The sequence below is a fragment of the Chanodichthys erythropterus genome, chromosome 23 (assembly GCF_024489055.1).
Source record: "Chanodichthys erythropterus isolate Z2021 chromosome 23, ASM2448905v1, whole genome shotgun sequence".
NCBI classification, from domain to species: domain Eukaryota; kingdom Metazoa; phylum Chordata; class Actinopteri; order Cypriniformes; family Xenocyprididae; genus Chanodichthys; species Chanodichthys erythropterus.
Window position 1 is genome coordinate 16627535 of NC_090243.1, and position 17764 is coordinate 16645298.

The following is a 17764-nucleotide window of genomic DNA, read 5'->3' on the forward strand; positions in this document are numbered from 1 at the left end:
ATTTTCTTTAAATATCCAAATATTATTATTTTTTTAATATACAGAATATAAAACAATTGTCAATATTTTGCATTAGTATTTGTATTAATATTAGATTACTATTAGTTGAGCTACCGACACAATTTACCCCACAGCTAAAATTATTTAATTAATAATTCATGGCTAATCTTTAGCCAAAAAAGTATGTTTTAAACATGGCCAATCCATCAAAATGTATCATCCATATTTTCTGAATTTGATGTGAAATAAAATTAATTTTACCTGCAATGCTTTCGTATTCTTTGTGGATGGACTGGTGGTGGATGAGGAGAGACCCCTGATATGATTGTAAAGCGCTTTGGGTGTACAGTAGTACATATGAAAGCGCTATATAAATGCCTCATTCATTCATTCATTCTTCAAAAAGTTTATGCTTTATATCCTACGCCTTCTATATTGAACTTACGGAATGAACGTGGCGCCAGTTCCATTTTTTCCGTAAGCTGAATAGGGAAGGTGTAGGACATACAGCGTAAGCTTTTTGAATAATACAAAAGTGCGGTTTTGCCGGAACCACTTGGAAGGTGATCATTTGTTTATATAAAGCATATATATTTACATTTTTTTTTTTTTTTAAATGACCAATCGTTTCGCTAGATAAGACCCTTATTCCTTATTCGTCTGGTATCGTTTAAAGCCCTTTGAAGCTGCACTGAAACTGTAATTTTGACCTTCAATCGTTTGGAGTCCATTGAAGTCCACTATAAGGAGAATAATCCTTGAATGTTTTCATTAAAAACCTTCATTTCTTTTCAACTGAAGAAAGACAGACATGAACATCTTGGATGACATGGGGGTGAGTGAATTACCAGGAAAATTTTATTTGAAAGTGAACTAATCCTTTAATGTTATGAAGCGCAAAAACAAAACAAAAATAACAACTTTATTCAACAAGTTAAACTAGTCTAGTTTAAAATTGACTATTTTAACAATGTCTTTACTACTTTTCTGGACCTTGAAAGTAGTAATTATGTTGGGTTCAATGGGGGAAACCCTCTCGGATTTCATTAAAAATATCTTCATTTGTGTTCCGAAGATGAACGAAGGTCTTACAGGATTGGAACGATATGAGGGTGAGTAATAAATGTAAGAAATTACATTTTTGGGTGAACTAACCCTTTAAGCTCAAAATCATGGACATCAAAGCATAGTCCTGATTTTGCTGAGTTATGGGGGTCGCACAACGGATGCGAAGATCGGCGCCGCGCAGCGTCGCGTCTCTGACAACTCACAGGTATCGCACACCGGCCGCGCACATTATATACGCGCGAGCTCAATTTTGACTCAACTCCTGATAGAAGAGCTGCACAATGGGAGTGTTTTACGTCAACAGGGAAACGTTACATGCCTAGGCTATGCTTTAATATTTCGCACTGAGGTTAGTGTACATGGAAAAATGGCACAACAAAGCAAAAGGAAAGAAAATGCTACGTTTATTATACATTTTTAGACTTTATTCAAGCTGTTAAACTTAGAATGTGAAACTGATGTATCTTGCAGCACAGGGTGAAGTCAGTATGTACATTAACGACGATTTGAGAGAAATATAATATACATTTAATGTAAAACAATGTACATGGCGCTCTGTGGCGACAACTTCCTGAGTCGTTGCTGGGTGCCGCGGACAGGCGCCGAATGTCGCCGCCGGTGTGCGTACTCTCATAGAAAACAATGCGTTCGAATTTTAAAGACGTGGCGCGCGGCGCCGAGCTACACGTCCGGTGTGCGACCCCCTTTAGATGCATTCCTGGGTCAACATACTTTGTTGATCCTGGAACAACATTCTAGTCTGAAAATTTAGTCTTAAAGGTACAATCTGTAATATTTTTTTCCACTAGAGGTCGCTAGAAGCCTATTCAAAACAAAGTTTTAGAGCGGAAACTTGGGACATGTGGTCTCCATCTCAACAGACGGTGCAAAAGAATAGGGATTGGAGTCTGGAAGAACTCATGTTCGTGGATGCGATTATTAACGTTACTGTAGTATGAAGCAGAGCAGGACCGAGTGTTGTGGAGCTGAACGAGGAGCTGGAGCGATTGATCAACACACGCCTCACGATCAGCGGGACTTTTATTAAGACACAGTCGCCGGCGCCGCTTCCGCTTTTCCGGTCATGAGTTTACGGGAGCTGTCCTTGTCGACAGAACCAGCGGCAGATGGTAAACAGTAATTATGTTCCATAAATAAGTAACACAATCCACCATAAAACGTGCAAGAAGTAAATAAGGAACTGCTTGAAGCAAGCTAGTGGTTTGCTGGACGCTAGACACTACTTCCGCATTTGTCCACGACACTGTTGTCAGGTGGTTTCTACGTCAGTAAAGGCGGTAACAAAGGTAACTGACGTCATTGACAGGCGACTGCACTGCCCCGTGTCACTGTTGAGAAAGGGAATTTTCTCATGATTTACAAGTTGTTGAAAACATTAGAGATATTGTTAGTAATCAGCTGGACAAAATATATAACACTAGCCTAGTGGTTTTTGGATATTTTACTGCGAATATCTTACAGATTGTACCTTTAACCCTATTCCTACCCCTAAACCTAACCCTACCCATAAGTTATCCCAAAAATCAGAGGGAAATGATAGATGAATAACACTGATGTAGAAGCACCAATTCATGATTTTAAGCCTGAACTTGACATTATTTGTAAACTTGTCCCTCAAATCTGGTTGATTTGAATGTTGTTCCAGGATCAACAAAAATGTTGACCCAGGAACATGTTGAACTCAGCAATATCAGGTTATGTGACATTAACACAGCTGGTTCTATCTTTGCAGTTATAACAGATTACACTCTTCAGAGAAAGCTTTCCACTAGATGTTGGAACATGGATTTCAAAGGTTTAACTCATGTCTATATTGAGCACAATCTATGTTTGGAATGGCTGTTCATTAGTTTCTACATACAGTGTTAACATAGTTTTAGCCTTGTTGTGTTTATTCAGAATATTGTTCATGCAAGACATTTTTGATTGATATACCAGTTGCTATATTCCATTTAATAATATTTCTAATGCAAATGTTGCATTAAACTACACACACTATTTATAATTTTGCCCGGAGAGCACCAGCATCAAAGCACCATTATCATCATATCTCTCTTATACGCACCCCATCATTTTCATTGTTTCTGCGTTCTTTTAAGCTCGTTCCACAGAAATCACTGCTGTTACAAAAGCCTCGCCATCTGTCCCATCACATTTTACGAGAAATGTCTGCTGGATGCTTCCGCTGGCTAATGGATCAAAAGAGCACTTGTCTGTTACTATTCAGGGTATGCTGGGTAACCTTGAATGCTGCCACTGCTACGATTGCAAGTGAGACAAAGCGATAAACCGTGCTCTGCAGGCATGAGCAAAGATTTGCCTGGTGCCTTCCTGCCACTTACAGTGACAAGAGGGTCTTGGGTGGTTCTCTTTTAGGAAAGCACTGATGGGTCTGAAGCAGCTACATCCATGAAGAAGAGAGCGGGCAAACAAATCTGACATGCTGCAGCAGATGTATCAAACATTAACTATTCATTTAAGGTATATGTAAATTTATAGCAAGTTTCAAGCTAAAATATAATCTTAAGAATCATGTCTAAAGATTCCAATGGGGGTTTTCACAGTGATGCCATAGAAGAACCATTTTGGCTTTCCAAAATAAGTTTTCAGCCAACAGTTCTTAAAAGATACATTTTTTTCCTCAGAGTGAAGATCTAAAGAAGGTTCAATCCATGGCCGTAACCACCATAGACTTTGAGGGGGACAAGTCCCCCCCAATAATTAGAAATGACCAAACTGTCCCCCTCAATATTTGATGATATTGATGCTTTTGTACTCCATTATGCACAGCTCTGGATGACAAAAAAAGTTTTAAAAGTTACATTTTTAGGCTGGTCTGCCTCAGTGGTCTAACAGTGCTCATCACTATCAGAATAAGTGAGCTGGCCAATCAAATCAAAGAAGGCGGGGCTTACTGTTCACAGAAAACGAGCGTGAAATCCAATGCAACGCTTTCGTTTTAGCAGTAAGTGGCAAGTAAGTAGCTAAACATTTAATGTTTGACGACTGTTTTAAGATTGAAATATTCAGCAAGCGACTGACAGTAATATCCAGTGATGCAAACTACTCAACATTTTTATGAAATTTCACCATTTTGAATTGAAAAAAAAATGCTATTATTTGATTAATAAGATATAATGTAATTCATAACTGAATGTGATGAGACAAGAAATTTTTTGCATTTTTGACATATTAGAGGTACAAATAAGAGTGAATATATTTTTTCATAATACGATTTGCAATAGTTTAAATTACTTTAAACTTTTAATGTTCTTATTTATTTTACGTTATTCCCTCAAATCCTTTTTTAAAAAATGACCCCCCCAGGGAAAAATGGTCCCCGCCTCAATGTTAAAGGCTGCGTTTCACTCCAAATTTTTATGCCCTTCACTCGCAAACTTCCCTCAGTCTCATCATTGCTTAAGTTGCACAAGTGCCCACTACTGGTGGAACTCGTGCATAAGATTTAAATGAAACCCTTGATCACTTGGAATTCACTATGGAGCTGAATTATTATTTAACCCCCCTTTTTACTTATGAACTTGTTTTATGCACCATTCTATATGCATATAAACTGTTGGAGAAAATATATAAAATCCTATGATGAGCTGTTACACAAACGAAAAATAAAATATCAATAGTATAAACTCTGACTGTTGACATAAGGTAGCTACAAGTATTATGCGAATTTGAAGTTGAATTGTGGGATATAGAGCTGCTTGAAGTGTACATCGGCGTAGACTCACTCCCTCTGTCAAAATCAAGGGGATGAGGGTCTGTCCATATAAACTTCCCTTGTCCACTTCACGAAGTGGAATGCACTTCAAAATGGCAGCAGGGATTCCCCTTAGGTGAAGTGCTTAGGGAAGTTTGTGAGTGTGTGTCTAAAAATGGAGTGGAACGCAGCCCAAGACATGGTTGCGGCCTTGGTTCTATCAGTCGTTTCATATAAAGAACCTTTTAGGGGTTCCCATCGTGGGATCATTTTAGGACTTAAGTTTCTTTCAATTCATTTTTAATGTAATTAAATATTATGAATTAAACATCTTGTATACTTTATCACTAGAAAAAATGAAATAATCTGTTAAAGTGAAAAATGAAAGTATTATGCAATCATTTAAGACATTTATCCTTATATAGAACCTTTTTGGCATAAAGCATTCTTTAAAATTGAGTAAAGAATCCTACGGTTCTATATAGAAACCAACTGAACCTTTTTTTTTTTTTTAAAGAGTGCACTATGAAGAACCTTTTAAAGGTTCCATGAATGCTGAAGGTTCTTCATGGAACCAAAAATACCCATAAATAACCTTTATTTTTAGTGTATGAATGTTTATAAAGGCATAAACTACCTTCACACACACACACACATACAAAAATCAGTTTTTGTTTCCTACTCTCTTGACAAGACAAATTCTCAGCTCTCTAATTATCTGTCTGCATTTATTTTTCTGGGTAGTTTGATCACGAACTTAGAAATGTGCTAACTTGCTATTTTATAGTACTATAAAGCTTACCATAAAACACAAGAAAAGTGTTGACTTAAGAAAGATGTCTTTTTAGGTAACGGAAAGCCACAAGACATTCAGCAGCTGTCTGCAGGTCACATTCAGGTTGAGTCAACAACGCACATAACACATTCACTCCTCCCTCGGCACAGGGAACCATTATCACTATATTTAAACAGTGTTTCGTGTTAATGAGGCACTATAGGGTGTATGTGCGCAATGAGCAATCTGTCACAGTTCACGCTGGCAAAACATTATGATAATGCTGGCCTGTTCATGTTGAAGAATGCAGACTTTGCTTAGTGGAGTGAGAGAAATGGGTTATTGATATCATGAATATGAATGTGAACACTAGTCCCACATGCAACACAACCACAGATGGGTTACAACGAAAAAGATGACAGCTGACCGTCTGACACTTAGACACTTGTGGTGCTAAGTCAATCCAGTTTTATATCTACAGCGCTTTAGGCATATTGTTTCAAAGCAGCTTTACGAAAAAATCAACTTGGGAGATGTTTGCATGCCAAATATTAACAAGCAACATCATATTTACATGTTTATCTGAATGAATTATTCAATCACATTAAACTGAGGACAAATTGGGTGCTTGAGGGTATGAAACCCTTAATTAAAAATGATGGGCGTCCCTAAAGACTCATCTTTGAAGGGCTGCCAGCAGAAGAACAATTTGATAGACAATGTTTAGCATAGGGAACAGAACAAGGTGGTTTATTGCACCTGATGTGAATGGAAGATCTGACACAGCAAAATGTGCATAAGGAGGCTGTTCTGTGCTCTAATGCAGCATCAGAGGCTTATGCTCTCAACTTTAGGCAACAAAGCCTCATTTTCTAAGATCAACTGGATGGGTGGCCAGTGAGATTCTGAAAGGGATTTCACTCCACAGTTGTCCTCTCTAATAATTAGATGTATTTGAAAGGTGAATATGTTTAGAGACACTGTGAAGGTCTTTCAAAAGCTTATCAAAAATACAAATTGTATTGCATTAGATGGAAACACACAGCCACTAAGAAAACACAGCTAGTTAAAAACCTTACCTGATATTCAACTAACAGGTGGTGATTTGCAATTGGTTCCACTCCTTCAAGTTCATAATTCTTCCATTCCTCTTGCATTTGTCATCAATGTCTATGGGAAAATGAGTGTTCAGCCTCCAGATCATAACGACCACTAATGCACAGTCTCCATCCGCAACCGCTTGGCAAAATCCTCCAAAGCGAGTCCTTTAAACTTGCTCTTAGTTTATATTCCCACAACAGGCGAGACACATCTGCCGTCTTGTTCTCCAGCATCCTCCGCAATCTGAGCCATGCAGCTTTCCATCTAAATATCTCCTGCTGTCGCTAGGCATCCTGAGCAATAATAATGACCGGCTGAAAACCACAAGTAGCGAAGTCCGATTCGCGAACGAACCGTTCTTTGAACTGGCTCTTTTGAATGATTCGATCGAGCCGATTCGAACGCGTTTGTAAGCCAAATCACTCGCATTTGGGAGAACGTTCTGTGTTCGAAATGGAACGCCGTTTTATTGCATACTGCGCACTATATACTGTACACTGCCTACTATATTTACTATTTTAGTAGTATGCAGTCTGCAATAGCCTAATAAACATTTTAAAAAGTAGAAACATGAACTTATTATGTTGCATGATTGTGCCTAATTGAGTGTGTGGCATCCTATTTTCAGTGGAAATAATAGCCTATTCGTCTGCATTTTTGAAGGTGCCATAGAATTGAAAATTGAATTTACCTTGGCATAGTTGAATAACAAGAGTTCAGTACATGGAAATGACATACAATGAGTCTCAAAAACCATTGTTTCCTCCATCTCATTTGTTTAAAAGACCTCAGAAGAACAGGTGAATCTCAACATAACACCGACTGTTACGTAACAGTCAGGGTGTACGCCCCCAATATTTGCATATGCCAGTTCATGTTCAAGGCGTTACACAAGGACAGGACGTCTGGATGTGCACAGCTGAATCATCAAACTAGGTAAGCAAGCAAGGACAACAGCGAAAAATGGCAAATGGAGCGATAATAACTGACATGATCCATGATATTTTTAGTAATATTTGTAAATTGTCTTTCTAAATGTATCGTTAGCATTTTGCTAATGTACTGTTAAATGTGGTTAAAGTTACCATCGTTTCTTACTGTATTCATGGATACAAGAATTTTTTAAACACTTGCAGTCTGTATAATTCATAAACACAACTTCATTCTTTATAAATCTCTCCAACAGTGTGTAATGTTAGCTTTAGCCCGTTAGCCACAGCCTAGCTACTATCAAACTCATTCAGAATCAAATGTAAACATCCAAATAAATACCATACTTATGCGATTAGACATGTTGCATGACGAACACTTTGTAAAGATCCATTTTGAGGGTATTATTAAACTTTGTTTATGCTGTTTAAGGCAGTCACGAGTTCAGGGGGGCGGGGAGCACGAGAATTTAAAGGGGCCAGTAGCCCTGAATCGGCTCATTTATAATGATGCCCCAAAATAGGCAGTTAAAAAATTAATTTAAAAAAAATCTATGGGGTATTTTGAGCTGAAACTTCACAGACACATTCAGGGGACACTTTAGACTTATATTACATCTTTTGAAAATGCGTTCTACGGCACCTTTAATTCAAATTGGTGAATTTAAAATTTGTTAATTTAACATTTTCTTACAGTTCATTCCTCATCCTAAAATCAATGGGCGTACTGGGATACATGCAGTGTACACCAATAGAAGTATCCCATGCCAAGCTGTGCAAAACATACTAGCCTATGTAGAAATTGTAATATAGTAGAATATATTGCTAAATATATAGGCTAAGTTTGGAATAGCATGCTAGCCTACCAATCTTCTTACTATTGTTTCACAATATTACACACATAGGCTACTGCATAGAATGTAGTGTACATAACATATTGTGCAGTATGCAGTAGTCTTCCACTCCAATAGAACTAGGCTATGTTTTGAATTAAACTGAGGTGGGTGACAACCATAAACATTACGATATAAGCTAAATCTAACCTAAAAACATCTAAGTTTATCTTTTTATGGATTAAATGTAACATAAAACCCCATGTAGGGAGATCCGCAAACATTTGTGAGCTATGATTCAATCGAATTTGCGACTTTGTGTTGTGAACCGATTCATTTGAAGAGAATCGTTCGAACGAGCCGATTCGTCGATACGTGCCTATGCTAATCACAAGCGCTTTTTCCCCGTGTCTCTCTTCCCTACCGCCTTGTTCCTTCATTGTTCTCCGACGCTAAACATCTGTCCGTTTTAGTCTGAGTATAATATCAGGACATTTATAACGATAAATTAAAGCTGAGGGGAAAACGACGCGGTGCACATAAGCACGAGAGGATGCCACTTTAAGGCTCCATCATGTGCGTGATTCTCAATGCGGTATTATTTGGTGAAGGAGGCAGAGGAACCCACGGGCTGTGCGAGAACATTCCCCACAAAGCTTTACATAACCAACGATGTTTCTATCCAACATTATAAATTACCGCAGGCACGTGCTTGAGTGTTGCTGGTTAGACTACAGAAAAGACTCGTTGTGATTTGAAAGAAATAAAGAGCCGTTGCATACTAGCCTATAAGAAGTAGTCGATAATACATGTTCTCTATCTACTTTTGCTCTTGTTAAGCTGCATTTTTGTCCATCATTGTCATGCAAATGCTAAAGGGGAATTATACAAATTTTGCAACACAAGTATTGACACTTTCTTTTAACTGGATTCTCTATTGATTTTCAGTAGCTACACAGGGTAGGCCTATAGTGGTTAGAGATCTAGTTTGATAACGAAAAGGTTACAATTTTGACTCCCACAATGGGTTATCCATGAGTGATCACCATTGTGCCTTTGAGAAAGCCACTTAACCTCAGGTTGCTCCAGGGAGACTGTCTATGTAATAAGTACTGTAAGTCGCTTTAGATAAAACATCTGCAAAAATGACTTGCTCATACAGTCTGCACAGCAGATTAACATTAAAACATATATTGAGTCATCAAACATGCTGGATATCTATTCCCATTGCACCTTATGGCCGTTCGATCTCTTGAACAGAGGTTGTGAACGAGCCCGATTGTGCTGCACTCACATTTATTTCCCTTCTTTCAACAAACACAATCCAGTCTCTGTTCGTCATCCGGCCCCATGCAATTGGAGTCAACAATGCAAAAGAGTTGACATCATTGAAAATAAAGTGGAACAAAACTAATGCAATGCATAAAAAATATATTTTTGATGCAACATAAGGCATGCAAAAATGCAAAACAAGAATTTTTGCAGTGCTTTATACCATCAAACACGCAGACACAGAGAAAATGTTAATGTCATCGAGAACAGAGAAATGAATGCCCTTGCTTTTATGACGCTGCGAACAAAGGATACCACCTCCATTTCTGTAATTAGTTTTGGCAGATAAGAAATCTGACTTACAATTAAAATTTCCCCCAGAAGAGGTAGAAAATCTGCTTAGCGTGTGCCTGTTTTAATTACTCAAGACAAGAGGCCCTATTGAGAGGTGCTTGCTTTATATTCACAGCAATGCTGTGATGGTGGTTATCTGTTATCTCTGTTTGATGGTCGTTGATTTTACATATTCACTTTTCTTATTGATGCTTCTTAAACGGAAAATGAATCCAAATATACAGCTTTCAGTCACTTTGGTCTAAGTTGCTTGACTAAGGTATGATGTGTCTTTATGATCAGCTCTTAATTCTTTGTTCTGTTTTCACTGGAACGCCCGTCTAAAATCAGCTTTCTATTCATGAATCATTTCTAGAATGTACTAAATGTAAACGACTCAGAGGTGTGAATGGTTCTATCAGCTTAAAAATGTAGTGACTTTACAACACAATGCATTTACAGTGACTCCAAAAAGCAATTGGTGTTTTACTTTACAATTATAAAGCTGAAATCCAAGGACAGGCAGTTGTTGCTTCGGCAGATATAACAGCTCCGCTTTGAAATAAAGCGTGTATTCTGAATCAAAGACTTTGTGAAACCACAACATTGGAAACTTAAAATGTATGGCATTAGATAACAAAATATCAAACACAATGACATTCATACAAACACAACTGAGAGGGAACATGATGTAACATTCAGGGTATAAAAATGAAAAACAGCACTTTTAATGACTAATCAATTGGTTTATTGATTTCATGGGCCTCATCATTTTAGTATGCATTTAACCTTTTAAATACATAATAATTGAACTTTTTCAGAAAGACTTGATGATATTTGTATTCTATTTTAGTCTTAATTTAATTCCACATCCCTTTTATTATTTATGCATTGAAGAAAAAAAAATATTAAACAATATCTAATACTTTGACAACAAGTTAACTGATCAATCATGCTATGTTAGAAGTAGTCGAGTGAACACAAGAGGGCGCTGGTGAATTGCGTGTAATCCAGACGTGCTTTATGAAAGAAAGTTTATGTTGAATTTTAGTCAACTTTAACTCTAAATGTAGCCTATATTTTATATTTGAAAACTGGCATAACAAATATGGGTGGTGAAAAAATGAACACTTCAAGGAATGTCTACGCCACCAACGTAAAGTCTATATTTTTTTTTAAATCCTTTAGGACTAAAAGTTGACAATTCCCTTTGAAGACTCGTTATTTTAAAGGCCTGTTTCAAACATTTACTAATAATGGCATTTCAACAATCTGTGTGCTTTGATAATCTGTGACAAGTCTGAACATTATTTCACCTCCATACACATCTCTAGCGTGAACACCTGTCTTCCTTTCCTTGGCCACGCCCCCTAAAGTCACGCCTCTATTTTGATTGGGCCGGTGGTCATGAATATGCACATGTCAAACGCTCGGCCCCTCCCTTTGCACCTGATTGGAAGTATTTACTTGTTTTTTTGCACTGAGGTGCTGGAGTGTTAGAGCAGCTCTGCGCTGGAAGATGAAGCCTTGCTGGACCGAGCTATAAGGATTACAGTGATTTGACTTTATAAAGGAGACGAAAGGACCATTATATCTGCCAGCCAACTTTATAAGTATTTCAGGATGCCGCGTTCATTCCTAGTAAAGAAGCATTTCAATGCAGCCAAGAAACCGAATTATAGTGAACTGGAGAGTCCAACAGGTTTGTGATTTGACGATTCTAACTCCCTAACAGTGAAAAGTTGAAGTTAGTTAAACTTTTTTTAGTGTTTTGCAACTCTTCGTTAAATTTATGGCACTTAACACACTAAAAAGTTTTATTGAATCAAACCATTGCCATTTTTTTCTTGAAATTTGTGTTTGTATATGAAGACTGTATATCTAAATGGAATAATTGATCAGTTCCTACTGGAAAAATAGCCATTTTATCCATTTGACTCTTCAAAATAGTCCAGTACAAATCCTTTAGGACTATTTTTGTCGAAGGATAGACAGATATTATTATTGTTTCTCACTGTAACTCCATATAAAGTTACTTAAATGGGTAGTTGGTGTACAACATTAGTGTTTACCTTCAAATGTATATGAATGTTCAAGGGAAAGTGTATCTTTTGTCACAATTTTAAATGGTTCTGCAGTTTTTAAAAGTGTAAATATTCCATGTATTTTCTCAATGAAGATGGCCATAAATGCTGATTTAGAAATATAGCATGTCACTTGTCAAGTATATCTGGTCGAGTGAACTAATGTGATTGCATTTCCCCTTTTATTGCAGTGTTTATTTCCCCATATGTCTTAAAAACCCTCCCGGTGCCTGTTATACCTCAGCCTGAAGTGTTAAGCCCGGTGGCGTACAACCCTATAACAGTGTGGACTACCAGCAGCCTGCCCCTGTCCCCCCTGCCCAGCGACCTGTCCCCCATCTCCGGATACCCCTCATCCCTCTCCGACACGTCGTCTAATAAAGACCACAGCGGTTCGGAGAGCCCCAGGAGCGATGAAGACGAGCGGATACAGTCGACAAAACTGTCAGATGCTGAGAAGTTTCAGTGCAGTTTGTGTAACAAGTCCTACAGCACATATTCCGGACTCATGAAACACAAGCAGCTGCACTGCGACGCACAGACCAGGAAGTCGTTCAGCTGCAAGTACTGCGAGAAGGAATATGTGAGTCTAGGGGCCCTAAAGATGCACATAAGGACACACACGCTGCCGTGCGTTTGCAAAATGTGTGGGAAAGCTTTCTCCAGACCTTGGTTGCTGCAAGGACACATTAGGACACATACAGGTGAGTTTATTTGATGCACATGCATGTGTCTTTCTTCAGAGTTTAGATTGATTGCTTGCAAATATTGTGTTGGCAGCATTGCATGATGCAGCAGTACGGTAATGTGGACTGACATTGAAATTTATTTTGTTCATTAGGTGAGAAGCCTTTTTCATGCCCACACTGCAGCCGGGCATTTGCGGACCGGTCGAACCTCCGAGCTCACCTGCAAACACACTCGGATGTGAAGAAATACCAGTGCAAGAACTGCTCCAAAACCTTCTCTCGCATGTCGCTGCTGCACAAACATGAGGAATCTGGCTGTTGCATTGCACACTGAGAGAGAATCACACACGTACACCCAAGTGCCTCCAATTGTGAATGCTGATCTCGGACCTGCTCTTCCTGTCAGTATACTCGTGATAAACTGGATACGCCAAACGCGTCCGTGACGATTTAAAAATGCATCGCCCCAGGGTCTGAATGAATAAAGTGTTTGTGGAGTCACTTAAAGATCAGGTTCCACCCAAGACGCTTCACGCTAACAAACAAAACTGACCCAAAACAGCCTTTTCCGATTTGAGTTTGGTTCCCGGAGAACCTTCAACACCCTCAGAAAGGAAAAGGCACAAAAGAAAAGACTGTTTGCCAGATCCCTGGTGGTCTTAACTCAATGACTAAGAAGCCTTTTCATTTCAGTGCAAACGCAGATTCATTCAACATGTCATGCGCCTGTCATGTGCCTTCCATTTTAACAGTATTTGCCCTGTCCGGGTTGGGTTGATGTGTACTGTACATTTGTTTACGGATATGTACTATTTGGGAGGTTTTAAATGTATAGCCTCTCTAATAAGCAATAATTTAGACCGGTTTACATCTTAAATGGGTAAGACGGACACTTTTTTTTGTTAATCGTTTTTCTTTTCCGAGAGGTAATCGGTCAGATATTTCAAACCACAGATGAGCTTGAGACCAAAGGAATAATTAACGCCATGTTTTTAAATGGGGAACAAGTGCAAAATGATGTTTTCTTGAATTAAAAGTATTTAAACTGTTGTGCGGTCAAAACACAACAGCAATTAACCAGCACTCTGACATGCAATACTTTGCCACGTGCCTTTTTTCATCAGGAACTTCAGAGATTTTGCCATGTAATTGTTTATTTGAATGTATATGACACTGATATGATTGTACTTTGTATTGCAAAGTGTAAATGAATGGTATGATTTTGTACAAAAAATAAAATTTACACTTTTTTTGGAATAACTCATCTTTTTGGCATCATTTACTCACCCTCATGTCATTACAAACCTGTATGACTTTATTTTCTTCTGTGAAAAGTTGCTATTTCGAAGAATGTTTCTTCAAGCAAAACTGGTGTCTATGCAATGAAAGTCAATTGGGTCCAAAAGAACACTATTTTAATTTTTGGGTGAACTATCCCTTTAAGCTTTTAACAGCTGCATTGAATAACAATTAGCCTAATGTTTACATTTACATAGGGTTTGTAATGTCATGCAAATGGAAGGCCCTTAATGGCACATTAACAGGAACATTTCTTAATCTCTGGAAAAGTGCTTCACTGCAATGTGTGCTGTTTTTTTTTTATTTTTATCTGCATTAACAATTAAAGTTTAGAAAATGGTGTTAAACATAATTGTGGAGGATGTAAAGATCTGGTTTATTATCTGTCCCTGAATTTAGAATATGGTTTGACTCGTTCCCACAGTTAACTTACATAGTGGGAGTTCATCAAAGTGCAGTTTAAGTATTTCATGATGCAAATGTGTTTGCAGTTTACTGTAGAGGAAAAAGCAAGTTGTATGAACTACTGTCATTAATGTAAAAGTCAAGCTAGTGGAGATGCTATTTATATTCAGGAAGTTAATCAGAACCAACATGAAACGTCATGGAAATGAAGTGGTCAAAAGATGTGGGAACTATACAAGACAACTTTTGTTGTGCATCTCATTGAAATGTCCTCAGGAGGTCAACTCATTTTAAAGTCGGTGAATTTGTGGTGTGGCCACATGAACCTGTCCTTGCAAACCTGTTCGGCTCCCAAACAAATCCCAAATGTTACACCTCCTCCCTATGTTGATCTCACTTTGCTGCCAATTTCTTTGAAGACTCTGGGTCTCTGAAGGGAAAAGCCAGACTGGCTCTCACACATGTGAAAGTCCTTTACTGGATTATTACTCAGCAACCTCACAGTACACAGTGGGAAGTCACAGGACTAGCGCAAACCAGTCGGGTTTTCAAACATTTATCTACTGAATCTAGTTCTGAAATCACCATCGGAAATAAACAGCTCTTAACTCCATTGCAAAAATCACCTTAAAATACACATGAAATTAAAACTGACCTTATTTACCTTTCTACCAAACATTAATGGTCTTATAATAAAAAACTAATGGAGATATAATTAAAAAAGTGTTAACTATGAGATTATGTGGTTTTTATAATCAATTAACACTGCTTTTGTCATTTTTTACAAGATGGACAAAATTTGTCACCAAAAAAAGTCATTCGGTTTAACCAAAATTTCAGTTATACCAAATGACGATATTTTCAGACAATGCTAACCGGCTGATATCTAGCTAGCCAGCAAAAGGACAATCAAACATTTTATATTTAGTACAAGTTTTTAAAATATTACAACATTTTCCATGTTTTATAGCGGTTGTACCAAATGACCTGATGTTTCGGGACATGCGTATGATCAAGTGAAAACATGAGTTTTTCAAATAGTTAAAAGAGAGTTAGTTACTTTGCTTCATGACCATGTGGTCCTTTGCAGGCTTCTGAATGATGTCATATCCTGTCACATGATATTGACCTCATGACTTGATCCAAAAAGGTCCCTTTATATTGGTTACTCCGAATGATATCAATGAAATTCATTGAATTTCAGGACATTTTTCTCATAACAAATCAACAAAGTCTACACATAATTTTAATACCATTTTGCACTATGTTGATATATGATGTTATAAAATCATGCCAGAATAAAAAATATATGCATTTATTACATTTTAAGATATTTTAATCAAATTAAATGACTGTATTGGCCTTTGGACGGTTAAACCGAATTACCTTTTGACACTTAAAAATCTTTAAAATAACTTTTTATGTAGCAAAATATAATTAAAACCTTTTGGATTCAATAAAAGATCTAGTTGTACTACCTTACATACTTGGATGTCATATCTTTGTTTTTTATTGTTATTAAGGACAAAAAAATGACCCGTCACATCATTGCCCCATATACATAATAAATATACACAGTACACACACGTATATTATGTAACAAACTTTTATTTTGGGTGCAATTAATCACAATTAATCATTTGACAGCACTATAAAATATATTATATATATATATATATATATATATATATATATATATATATATATATATATATATATATATATATACACACATACAAATTTTATATAATATTTAAATATGTGAAAAATAGTATAAATAAATAATAAATATTGATATATTATGATATGTATGAATAATTATTTATATAACATATAATTATTTATATATGTTAATATGCAAAAAAAAGAAATTTGAAAAAAAAAAATTACAGATGTACTATTGATTTCTTAACGCGTAAGAATGAGGACAAGTAGAGGTCTGGTGTGAACACTTGCTCTTTAGAAAGGTTTTGGGAAAACACTTGACTTTTCCATGCTCTGTGGTTTTATCTTTCCACGATCTGACTCATGGCTGCAGTATTCCAGGTGTTCACCATGACACACCTCACAATCGGAGAGCTTTGGCCCTCAGGACCCCCTATGATGCCGTACAGGTGTTCACTTGCATATCTTGTGGTTTTCTGGAAGTTCAGGAAAATATTATGACTCATTGTTCATAATGACTGCAGATTATTATCACAAAACTTATGTAGCACACTATGTAGCTAAAATTCATGTTTTATAGACAACATAAAAATCAGATATGTAACTTTTAGTTCATTTCTATTAGCTTTGAGGTCATCAGTAAACCGTCCTATTTCTTTCAGTCATCCGGAAAACATGTGACAGAACCTGCTTCTAATGCAGTTTACAAGAAAAACGTAATTCGAAATTCTTAACTTTCTGCTCTTTTATCACATGCTCATTGAACTTTTGATGCCCCACGTCATGTCAGGCCTCTCCCTCACAAGACTACCATCAACATGGCTCGAGGACAGATCCGACAAGGTTACAAAGGAAGTACATTTCTTTGTTAGTCTCTCTCTCTCTCTGCAACCTGCTGACTTCACACTAACGCAGCAGCTCCTGTAAACGAAACAGATTAAATTAGAAAGCTGGTTGAAGGCCTGTTTGTTCTGATTAGTGTGTGATAGAAGGAGCCTGACCTGAAGAAAAAGACAGAGATATTCTTCTCTTAGTAGCCTGAAAGTTGTTTTCTATAACAAAGAGTCTTATTTTATTGCTTTTAAAGGAATAGTTGACACAAAAATTAAAAATTGCTTTCTTTCATTATTGGAATACAAAAGAAAACATAGTTGAATGGGAACTGAGCCTTACAATATTCAAAAGGATGCAAAAGTATCAGGAAAGTAGTCCATAAGCTTAATTGACCCTTGCCAGGAGTTTGATTGACAGGTGATATAACCAGCCATAACGCGAATCCGCCATTTCGTCCATCAAAGCAGTCAAGGGAGTTAGCAGATTAACATAGGTGGACTTGAACTTGAAAAATGGTGTGTACTGACGTCTTTCATTGAAACAACATTCCTAATGATGTTCATTCATGTTTATTTGATGCTATAAATGAACTAGTAGGAAGAGATGATCAGTTCACGAGGTGCATGAAGTGAGGTGCTACAGCGATCTGTCTAGACACATTAAAGAGCCACAAAACGGTATTTATTGTTTAAATTTCATTAAAAATTAAAAAATTTGTCTGTCGACGCGTTGTCAGTGGTC

General features: G+C 37.2%; 2 protein-coding genes across 4 annotated transcripts in view; one reads left to right on the top strand and one right to left on the bottom strand.

Annotated features, from left to right (window-relative positions):
* sntg1 (syntrophin, gamma 1) overlaps nucleotides 1-6956 on the bottom strand; it is a 58924-nt gene extending 51968 nt beyond the window's left edge. For all 3 annotated transcript variants that reach the window (XM_067377303.1, XM_067377302.1, XM_067377304.1), the window contains exon 1: nucleotides 6659-6956. The gene's annotated coding sequence lies outside the window, so the exon portion shown is untranslated. The remainder of the gene's footprint in view (nucleotides 1-6658) is intronic.
* Nucleotides 6957-11546: 4590 nt separating this feature from the next.
* snai2 (snail family zinc finger 2) lies at nucleotides 11547-14164 on the top strand. The gene is made up of 3 exons (XM_067377927.1): nucleotides 11547-11749; nucleotides 12323-12835; nucleotides 12973-14164. The coding sequence occupies exons 1-3, from the start codon at nucleotides 11671-11673 to the stop codon at nucleotides 13152-13154; spliced, it is 774 nt and encodes a 257-aa protein (XP_067234028.1). The 5' UTR covers nucleotides 11547-11670; the 3' UTR covers nucleotides 13155-14164.
* Nucleotides 14165-17764: the final 3600 nt, after the last annotated feature.